Source organism: Equus asinus, unplaced genomic scaffold (genome assembly GCF_041296235.1).
Source record: "Equus asinus isolate D_3611 breed Donkey unplaced genomic scaffold, EquAss-T2T_v2 contig_1, whole genome shotgun sequence".
NCBI lineage: Eukaryota > Metazoa > Chordata > Mammalia > Perissodactyla > Equidae > Equus > Equus asinus.
This window is the reverse complement of record NW_027224738.1, coordinates 2,796,757-2,807,781: the sequence shown is the minus strand read 5'-3', so window position 1 is coordinate 2,807,781 and position 11,025 is coordinate 2,796,757. Positions and strand designations below refer to the sequence as shown.

Sequence of the window (11,025 nt, the reverse complement as noted above, 5' to 3'; positions counted from 1 at the left end):
GGGAGGGGCCTAGGAGTCAGAGGAGATGGGGCTCCCCCTCCCAGCTGGAGACCTCCCTCAGGAGAGGGGCCTTCCTCCTCAGGCGAATCTGCTGTGGCTGCCAAGCATGACGGGCCTGCAGTGGCAGTGAGCAGGAGGAGGCCTGGAAGGGCTGGCAGCAGGGCAGATTTGGGGTGGGGAAGGGCAGGGGCCACTGCCCCTGGGAGGGGCCAACAGCCAGCCCTGGGACTTGACTGATGGAGTTTGGTGTTCCTGGCGGGGAGCGGGGGAGGGAATTGTGTGTGTTGGGGTGTCCCGAGGATCCTAGGCTGCTCTGTGTGGGAGCGTGGGGTGGGCAGGAGGCTGGGCTGAGGGGTTTCAGGGGAAGGTTCATGGGGGCACCTGAGAGCGGGAGCTCATCGCCATGCCCATCCCGATGGCGGCACAGGGTGTCGTCCCCTCCCTGGTGACGTTCTTCCATTCCCTGGAGCTGCTGGACGCTACGATGGAGGATTATGTGGAGGTGAGTGAGCCCGGAGGTGGGTCCGGGGGCTCAGGCTCCTGAGGGTGGGGAGGAGAGAGTCCTGTCCTGAGCCCTGAGCTCTCTGCGTTTGGCAAAGGTCCTCTCAGCAGGGCCTCCAGCCTCGTGTGGGAGTTGGGGTGTCAGGCCCATCTCCCCAGTGGGTGATGCAGGCTCTGCATAAGCCACCGTCCAGGTTCCCTGGGCTGATGAGGCTCAGAGCTGCCTGACTGTGTGGCCGCAGGACGTGGTGTCTGAGCTGGACTCAGCCTCTCCCTCTGGCCCTGCCAGTGAGGGAAGAGAAGTCGGGCCCCTCCCAGTCAGTAAGCACATCAGAGGCTGAGCTGTCCCTTCCTGCCTGAGGCCTGAGTCTCCCCACGTGTCATCAGAGAGGGTTGGGTCACAAGGTCTGTTGCCTCAGTTGCTCTGCGCCCCCTGCTCTGGAGCCCAGAGACTGGCCCAGGTCCAAGTCCGGGCTCTGGATGGGCCTGCCCACTGGCAGTAGTGCAACATTGCAAGAGGTGTGGACGGGGGCTAGTGCTGGCCCCAGGGGGCTGTTTCTGATGGACTGCGGCTGTCTGCTTTCCAGGGCAATGTGCTCAACTGTCGGAAATGGAATGAGGTAAGCGGCTGCGGCCTCCCGGTGGGGAGGGTGGGGGTTGGAAATCAGAGACCCCCCCCCGCAGTGGGCAGGACCCCCTCTGGCCCAATCCCCAGGGTGGAACATTTATTTGCCCACTTCGATATACAGAGCTAGGGATCCTATGGCATTGGCGGGTGGGGGAAGGGCTGGCATCAAAGACTCCTTCCTGGAGGAGGAGCTATTTTGGGCCAAGTGTGAGAGCAGGCAAGCCCTGACTGGAATCGCAGGGAGGGAGGGCTCCCAAGTGGGCAAAGGCCCCAGACTGGCCCCTTGCCCCCTTCCTCACCCCCTCCACGAGCCCTGCAGGGTCCCCCACTCAGGCCCTGTGGGCATCCTGTGCTTGCTCTGTCCTAGCAATTCAAACTGATGGACGAGATCGAGCTGCTCCAGGAGGCTGCAAATCTGTACACCGTGCAGCCCGACGAGCACTTTGGGGCCTGGTTCCAGGCTGTGGAGCCCCTGAGCAAGGAGGAGAGGTGAGTCGGGTCAGGAGTTGGGGGAGGGCAGGGCAGCCTCTCTCTGCTGACCAGCTCCAGAGCCCATGGCCGTTGCTCCATGGTCAGCCCCTGATCTGACTGCATGGCGACCCCTGGGGCTCTTCGACCCCAGCTGCTGGCAGGCTCCAGGACGCACATGTGATGTGTGGCTCCTGAGAGCTCCCAGCTCCGCTCTGTCCCGTAGCTACAGCCTGTCCTGCCAGCTGGAGCCCCGATACCACTGGGTCAGAAAGATTCGACTCTTCTTCAAAGGCAAGAAGAACCGCTCAGGCCAGAGTGAGTGTCCAGACCGGCAGTGGCTGAAACCATGGGCTCAGGAAACATTCAGGCTGAGCGTGGGCCTGGGGAGGCAGACAGCTGGCCCTGGGTTCCAGCTCCACTGCTGAGCAGTCCCGTCCTGGGCGATTGCACTCACGTTTCTGGGACTGGTTTCCTCCTCTGTGAAGTGGGTGACGCTAAATATCAGCCCCTGTGTCAGGGACAGATGGGGTGCTGTTGGCTGACTGAGCACTGAGCACAGGGCTGGAGCACAGAGCGCAGTGGGGGCTGGGATGCGGTGTGCACTGTGGTTCCAGGGCAGGCCGCTCAGGAAATGCCTCTCTTTCTCCAGACACCAGACCCCCAACCAAGGGCCCAGTGGTGGTGGTCGATGACCCTCCTGAGACCAGCTGAGCTACAGCGGGGACACAGCGTTGATACTCAGGGTGCACAGGGCCACCTCCCCTGATTCTGATGAGGAGAACTTTGTGATCCGTTTCTTGGGGTCCCCTGTTGGCCACGAGGGAAGACACCAACCCCTCTTCCCCCTCCCCCCTTTTGCCCAGCACCTATTTCCCTATTTGGCGGGGCCATATTTTGTTGTCAATGGTAAATGCTCCGTTTGAGTATTATATTAAATTGTTGCTTCTTTCTAATCCTGGGAGTGGAGGTGTGAGTCTTTCGCTCGCAGCGCTCATGGAAACCAGATCCAGAAACTCACATTCCTCCTCGAATTTAGAAATCTCCCAGAGTGAGCGGCTCAGTTTATGTGGAGAAGGGAGAAGTGCCAGTCCCCTCCCTGGCTACTGAAGGACGTGCCCAAGTGCCCCTCCCGCCGAGGACAGGATCATTGCAGTGTGGTTCACCCTGTCCAGGAGCAGAGAGGGCCCCTCCGACCTCTTGGGACTAAGCGGTTGGAGGCGTTTTCTCAGGCAGAGCCACAACCACTAAGCTGGGCGTGTCTGTCAAACTAGCACGTGCCTGTCCCTAGCACACGTCCTGCCCAGGACAGTGGCTGCCTTTCGACACTCTGCCGGAAGAGGGAACATTTTCCCGGTTTCTCTTGCACACAGATTAGGACCTTGTTTTCTGATTCAGTCTCCGCAATGGCTTCAGCTCTAAGTGGGGAAAATACCGTCAAAAGCTCAAAACGTGCACATAGAGAGGACGAGGCCAGAGGAAGGTCCTGTGGACATGGACCATGGGCAGGCAGGACTCTTCCTTCTCGGGCCCACTAGGGGCTCCCTGTTCACCTCTGACCTAGACTGGATCCCCCTGGGCTTCTGGTCCCTGACTCCGAATACCATTTCCTGCTTGTTGCCTATCCAAGGGGAAAGCTGTGGGATGCAGCTTTTAGGGCCTCAGCCAGGTCTCCCTCCAGAAACCTAGTGCTCCCAACAATCTGTTCCAGAAAATATAACCAGAGACAACACTTTCCAACTCATCTTATGAGCCCAGCAGTACCCTAAAAGCAAAACTAGAGTTTAAAAGTAGGGAAAACTTGAGAACAGCAAGTCTCAGAAATGAGCAATTACTGTCTTCTACAAATATTAGAAAACTGAAGCCAACAATGTAAAACAATCATACACCAGGACAAAGAGGAAATTTATTCAGGTATGCAAGGTTGTATCAGCATTCCAAAATCAAATCAATGTGCATCAATTCTGTGTTTGTGAGGCTGTATTCCTTTGAAGTCTTTGGAACTGTTGCTGTCTTTCAGACAAGTCTGAGTTTACATCAAAGGTCATCAACTAAAAACAACTACAGTATAAATCTTTTAACAAATGAATTTGAGAGTCATACCCACAAACAGAATATTCTTTATAAAGAGCATTCAAACTAGATCTATTTTTTCTTTTTTAAGATAATGACTAGCTGGCATTATTGTTCAATCAGAAAAATACAACTCTGGGCAAAACTACTATTCCAATTCAAATAGACTTTGCTACTGTTAAAATTCCTATAGTATTTGGTGTTTGTTCTCAATAATCAGATATTATCTTGAATTTATATTCTTTTCAAGTGCCTAGATCTTGTTTCCACAATAAAATGGCATTCCACGGTTCAGAGTATGCTTTATATTATTCTCTTTCCCTTAGCACCAAACACATTGGTTTTTCTCACCTATAGAACAGTTGCCAACAACTTACCCAGAATCTGTTTTCCACAACATGGCACAAACTATCTTGTCAGCTTTCTCTTGAGTTCTCTGGACCCTGCATTTCAGTCAATTAAACTGTTACATGTTCTCCCACGCATTATTTGTTTTCTTTTATTTGCTCGGAATACCTTCCCACCGCATCTCTTCTTTGTAAATGATATCTGTCTATCGCTTGAGGGTCACTCCAAGGAAAGCTTCCTGCAGGTGTACCACCAAACTGGCAGTCGTCTTCCCCTTTGGAATTCTTACATCATTTTGTCACTTGCTCTGTCTTCCTTCTCCCTCTGCTTGTCCCTTCTTGGTCTTCTTTACAGGCTTCTTTTCCTCTGTCCATTCCTCAATGCGCACTGAAATGTTAGACTTCCTCGGCATTCTGCCCTATGCCCTCTTCTCTTCTTGCTCTCCATACATTTCTTAAGCAATGTATTTCACTCCTGTGGCTCTAATGGTGACCAGTATGCTAATGAGCCTGGCCTAGAGAAGCTCTCTTGAGATTCTGACTAGCATATTTAACTATTCATTGGATATCTCTACCTGATTGTCTTTACAAGTATCTTAAGCTCAACATACGCACAACTGAATTCAAGACCTTTCCCCACCAAACCTATTCCTTCTTCAGAGAATTTCCTGTCTTAGAGATTGGAGCCACCATCTACCTAGTTGCTCAAACTAGAAACCGAGGAGTCATTCCTTCTATGCACTACCCCTCCTTGCTGACATCCACTGAGTTACTCGATCATGTTAAATCAGGCTCCTAAATATTTAAAAACTTTGTCCATCTCTCTCCATATAAATTGCCATTATTTCAGTCCAGGCCATAAGCACCTTTCCCCCAAAACACCATAAGGGCCTCCAGTCTTGGTCCTCCCCAGTGGAATTTCCACAATCCAGAGTAATCTTCTAAAATGTAGGGCAATTATGAGAACTTCCTGCTTAATATTCATCAATGGCTTCCCATAGAAGAAAAATGTCCAAATTCCTTAAACATAGCTTACAGAGCCCTCTGTAATAAGGGCTAACCTTGTCCCTGCCTATCTCTTCATTCTTCACTTGACATTCTAAACTTCAGGCATATGAAATTTCAGTTCTTCAAACTTGCCATGCATCACATCTCTGAGACTTTACATTCTGTATGCTGCCTTCTAACCCCACACCCCTGCTTTTTGCTCAGCAAACTCTATGTCAGTGTAAGAAGTCCTTCTTGTGGAAGCTCTCTTCACTTTGCATTCTTTTTTTTTTTTTCTTTTGGGGGGTGAGGAAGATTGGCCCTGAGCCAATATCTGTTGCCAATCTTCCTCTTTTTGCTTGAAGAAGATTGCCACTGAGCTAACATCTGTGCCAGTCTTCCTGTATTTTGTATCTGGGATGCTGCCACACCATGGTTTGATAAGCAGTGTATAGGTCCATGCCTGGGATCCGAACTTGTGAACCCCAGGCCACCGAAGGGGAGTGTGCAAACTTAAGCATTATGCCACCTGGCCGGCCCCCAGGATGCATCCTTATCATAGCATCTACCCCTTCTCACAGCATCCACCTTACTACTGTAATTGCTTGTTTAACTATTATCATTCTTTTATTTGACAAATATTCACTGAGAGTCCGCTATGTCACTGGTACTGCATTCTCCTCTGCATATAGAATTTAGTCAATTCAGGGTATTGTGTAAGCACATAAGGTATGTGGGAGACGGTCCAAGAAATGTCTCTTAATGACTTGCATTTCCATCTATTTCCCTACCAGCTTAAATTTCATAATCATTTCCGAGTTCTTTGAATTACCTAACACAGTGGATGGTAGATAAATATCTAATCTCATTAACTGTTGGATTTTAAACATATACAAACAATTTTTGCATTGTAAGAGGACTGCACCCAGCCATTACTTTCTACCTAGCAGAGTTTTTCTTTGATATCACTTTGGATATAATGGAGTGTAAACACTTAGGCAAATTTCTGCAGTGAAAAACGTGAGCCTCAGTATCAGAACAGTGTAATAATGCTGCCGCTTACTAGGCTGTGTCCATGGCCAAGAGCCTTAACCCCTCTGAGCCTCAGTTTCCTCATCTGAAAAAGTTAGTTACAAAGTCAAATGAGATATGAGAAAATAAAAGCATAGCACAAAATGTAAAGGGCTATCCAAATGCCATTATTACGATTGTTATTAGAGTGAACACAGATCAGGCCTCCCTGTCACTGGTCATCCCAGCTCTACAGGCAACGAGATTTCCAAATCTCATCCTTCACCTTCCCTTTATCATTTAAGAGGTAGGCTTCTGTACTTTAATAAACACATATTGATGGAAATGGTTAAAAAAAAAACACCCCACAACACCAGGAAAACCAAGCCAAAAAATTTAACAAGTAAATATTAAAGGGACAAGAGAGACAGAAGCACCAGCCTATGAAGTCTAGAATTTGGATATATGGACCAAAAAAAATCAGGCCACAATTACTTTTTTATTTTTATATTAACTAGAAGGGTAAGTGGCACAAAAGAGTAATGATCTGAATCACTTCTCAGTAAAATGGTAACCCACTGAGCTGCAAAGTCAGGAGATTGGGTTCAAGAACTAGTTTAGCTACGAACCTAACCACTAATCCCCAGGCAGTCTACCCACCCCACACTCTGGTCTTTCAGCTCCTGATCTCCTTGGCTCCTATCATCTTTTTTTCCACCCTATCTCAGCCACACACTCAGAAGGCCACAAATATCAAATGGCCACTCCATCGAGCCCAGCGATGCTACCATGCTCCTCTAGTATTACTATATACTGAATGTTTGTGTCTTCTCAAAATCCTTAGGCTGAAATCCTAACCCCCAACGTGATGGTGTTAGAAGGTGGGGCCTTTGGGAGGTGATTATGTGATGAGGGCAGAGCCCTCACGAATGGGATTAAGGCTCTTATTAAAAGAGACCCTGAGAGCTCCCTTGCCCCTTTTGGCCATCCATGGACCAGGAATTGGGCCCTCAGCAGACAGCAAATAGGCTGGCACCTTGATCTTGGACTTCCTAGCCTTTCGAACTGTGAGAAATAAATTTCTGTTGTTTAGGGGCCAGCCCCAGGGTTGAGTGGTTCGGTTCGTGTGCTCCACTTCAGTGGCCTGGGGTTTGCCAGTTTGGATCCGGGGTGTGGACCTATGATCAGGCCGTGCTGTGGCAGCATCCCACATAGAAGAACTAGAATGACCTACGACTAGCATATACAACTATGTCCTGGGGCTGTGGGGAGGAAAAAAGATAAAAGGAGGAAGACTGGCAACAGATGTTAGCTCAGGACCAATCTTCCTCACCAAAAAAGTATACTTAGAGAAAAAAAATTCTTAAATTTCTGTTGTTTTATAAGCCTATGGTATTTTTATAACAGCGTCCCAGACTAAGACAAGTATGATTGCCTTCTGTCCTCCCAATGATTATTTTCTACTTTCCCTTTGCCCCTTAAACTGCCTACCCAAACATCCCTAGTCTCCTCTTACTGATCATGCTCATAATTCATTGAGAAAAAGTGAATCAATATCAGGCAGAAACTCTCTCACCTTCTAATCACTGAATCTACCCATCCACCTGCATCTCTACTTATACTCATTACCTTTCTTCCTATTACTGTAAATTTTATGTTCATATTTCTAAGCCAATACTTCATACAAGTTCTTTGGATCCTATTCCTTCTTGTTTCCTCAAAGACTTTACTCCTCTAATATACACATTCTCTGTTATACTATAATTTTTCCCCCTCTCTACTGGATCGTTCCCATCAGCCTTTTTATCCCCATCTTTAAGACCCTAATTTGACCCCACATATTCCTCTGTTACCTCCGTTTCTCAACTCTTCATAGTAAAGTATCTTGAGAAGTCTGTGCTATGTCCATTTCTTCACGTCACGTTTCGTCTTCATTGTGCTTGTCAGAGCACATCACCATATGTTGCCAAAATCCAATGGTCAGATCTCTTTATTTACGTGACTCTTCAGCATGTTTCAATACCATTGGCCATGCTTTGTTGTCTTGGCTTTTAAGTCATCATACTCTTCAGGTTTTCTTCACCAGATACTCCTTCTCCATCTCCTTTGGTTGCTTCTTTTCCTCGGCGTTACCTCTGATCATTGGAATACTCTACAAACACACTTTCTCTAGGTAGTTTTTCCTACATGCTGATGACTCTCAACTTTTATCTTTCGTCCCTTACACAGAACTCGACTCCCAAATTACTTTAGATTTCTAATAAGCACATCAAACTTAAGGTGAGCAAAACAAGAATATACCCCCCCACACACACACACACTATTTCTTCCCTAGTCTTTTCCATTTGGTAAAGGGCACAACCATCCACTCAAGCTCAAGATGAAAATCAGGAGCTCCCCTTTTTTTTCTCACCTCTATATTTAAAACATCATCAAGTCTGTAGGCTCTGCCTCCAAATCTATCTCACAGCCATCTACTTCCTACCACTTTAGCCCAAGCTACTGTCCTTCCTTCCCTCCTGGATTACTGCAAGTGTCTTCTGCTACTAATCTGCTCCCCATCCCTATGACCCATTCACATGACAGGTGGAACAAACCTTTTCATAAAGTAATCAGATTACTCCCTTCCGAAACACTCTGTACTAGTTTCTCATCACACTTTACATACATTCCAAATGTATACCACGGGTATATTGCCATGGCTGATTCAGAGCACTACCTGATTTCGCCCCTCCCTATCTCTTCATGCTTATCCTGTACCGCTGTCTCTACATTCCAGCTACAGCGGTCTTTATGATGTTCCTTGAAAGAGTCAAGCTCTTTCATACCTTACGGCTTTTGCAATTGAAGTTCCCTTTACCTGAAATCCTCTGGCCCCAAATATTTCTGTGGCTGGCTTTTTTTAAAGATTTTTTAATTTTTTCCTTTTTCTCCCCAAAGCCCCCCGGTACATAGTTGTGTATTCTTCGTTGTGGGTTCTTCTAGTTGTGGCATGTGGGACGCTGCCTCAGCGTGGGCTGATGAGCAGTGCCATGTCCGCGTCCAGGATTCGAACTAACGAAACACTGGGCCGCCTGCTGCGGAGTGCGCGAACTTAACCACTCGGCCACGGGGCCAGCCCCTGTGGCTGGCTTTTTTATATCACTGAGGCCAGCACAAATGTCAGCTCCTCAGAGAGGCCTTCCCTAACCAATCAATCTAAAGTAACCCCTCCCCTAGTCTTTCTCACTTCACACGGTTTTACTTCTTCACTGCACTCACAATTATCAACACTTCCTTGTTCATATATTACCTGTTTATTTTCTATCTTTGTTCACCAGAATTTAACCTCCATGAGAACAGGAATCTTACCAGTCTTCCTTACCGTTGTATTCACAACGCTTGGCAAAGCAGTAGATTCCTTAAAAAGATGTGACATATGCCCATCTCTGAGCAAGTCACTCAACTTCTCTGACTCATATTTGTGGGGCTACTATTGCTAGACTTAGCTCTGGGTGTCGGGATTACAAAGGTGAATAAGGCATGGCTCCTTGAGAATCTTATCCATTTATCTCTTCAACAAATATATACTGAATGCATATTTTACTATGTTCCAGGTCCTGTTCAATGTCATTATGTAGTTCCCTCTTCAGTAAAATGGAGTTTTGTTAACTAACTCTATCTCACAGAGTGTATAAACAGGATGAGTATGAAAATTATGCACAAAAAGAGGACTGCTATCAAAATGTTACCTTATATATTACTATCCCTGCACCTGCCTCTTTCTTTTTGTCTGGTAATGGGCAGGAGCTTATGACAAGAGAGAATCAACTGACAGAAACACAAGTATAAATTCTGGTACTCATAGAAAGTAACAAATATGAATAGCATTTCATAGGTTTTCATAATGTGCCAAACGACTAAGACGTTTGGCGCATTAATGTTTTAGATGTGATAGTAATCTGTTAATTTTCTGCATTTGTATTGCACAAATAACAGTTCTATTTACCTCCCTGCGAAAAACCAGGGAGTAGGGTGTGGCCTCCCTCAGTGCCACCGGGCCAATCGCCCTCTCCATCACTGCGTCTGATCTGTCACAGACTACAGGGCACACTTGGAGGGCGTCAGGGGCCTGGCGTGGGCCTGCAGAGCTCTTGGGCGGCCTCCTAAATGATGCGCCTGACACACGGTGCATGTGCAACAGCTGTCCCATCCTCTAAACGCACTGAGCTACAGCGCGGTCCACTGTGAGAAAGCCAACACCGGGAGCGGGGCAGGGTGAAGGAGCACGGAGGAGCGCTCTCCCTGCATCAGCAGCCAATCCTGGGCCACGTCTCCAGTCACAGGCGCGCGTGAAGGCTCCTGTGCAGGTATTCACTATTTGTACAACAGGCTGCGCTGAATAAAATGGATTGTGCGGTCTGGACTGACAGACCCGCTTTTTTCTTACTTGTGAGTACCTGTAAGACGAGAGAGAGGAGGCAGCGAACAGGAGCAGCGATGCGAGGGACGCGAGGGCGTGAAGGACCGAGTCGGGGGAGAGGAGGGGTCCGCGGCTGTGCCCCGCGTCGTGGGGAGAAGACGGGCGCTCCCTCGAATGGAGGGGGAGCGGCGTTCCCGCGGCCGCCGGAAGGGACCAGCGCGGGGGACGAGGCGCTGGTGCCCCGGGGCCTGGAAAGGGGCAGTGTCGAGAAAAATGGACCCTACCTACAATTCCTTTAGCATCCCCCGCCGCCCCAGGAGCGGCCCTGGCACCCAGCAACCGCCGCGGAGACGGCGCGCCGCTCTGGCAGGAGCCGCCAGGAGCGGACCTCTGCGAGGGTCACGGGGCCAGGCTGAAGGCCGCGGGCGCGGCGGGGGCGGCGGGGCGGGGCGGGGCGGGTGGCGGCGGCGGGGCGGGGGCGGGGCCTGAGCGGGCGGGCCGGCCTGCGGGGCAGGGGGCAGGGGTCGGGGGTCGGGGGTCGGGGGCGGGGCCTGAGGGTGCAGGCCGGTGGGGGCGGGGCGGGGCTGGCGGCGGCGGCGCCTTCCAGT

At 49.3% G+C, this 11,025-nt stretch overlaps 1 protein-coding gene across 2 annotated transcripts; it reads left to right on the top strand.

Annotated features, from left to right (window-relative positions):
- Positions 1–869: 869 nt before the first annotated feature.
- On the top strand, positions 870–10,821 carry LOC139042851 (ral guanine nucleotide dissociation stimulator-like). Of its 2 annotated transcripts, XM_070503419.1 has the most exons (4): positions 870–1,121; positions 1,497–1,618; positions 1,824–1,915; positions 2,250–10,821. In XM_070503419.1, exons 2-4 carry the CDS (start codon positions 1,509–1,511, stop codon positions 2,309–2,311), a joined length of 264 nt encoding a protein of 87 aa, XP_070359520.1. In that variant the 5' UTR covers positions 870–1,121; positions 1,497–1,508; the 3' UTR covers positions 2,312–10,821. The 2 variants fall into 2 exon arrangements, with proteins under 2 accessions (XP_070359520.1, XP_070359521.1); XM_070503420.1 differs by lacking the exon at positions 870–1,121 and having other exon boundaries at positions 1,131–1,618.
- The last annotated feature ends 204 nt before the right edge of the window (positions 10,822–11,025 follow it).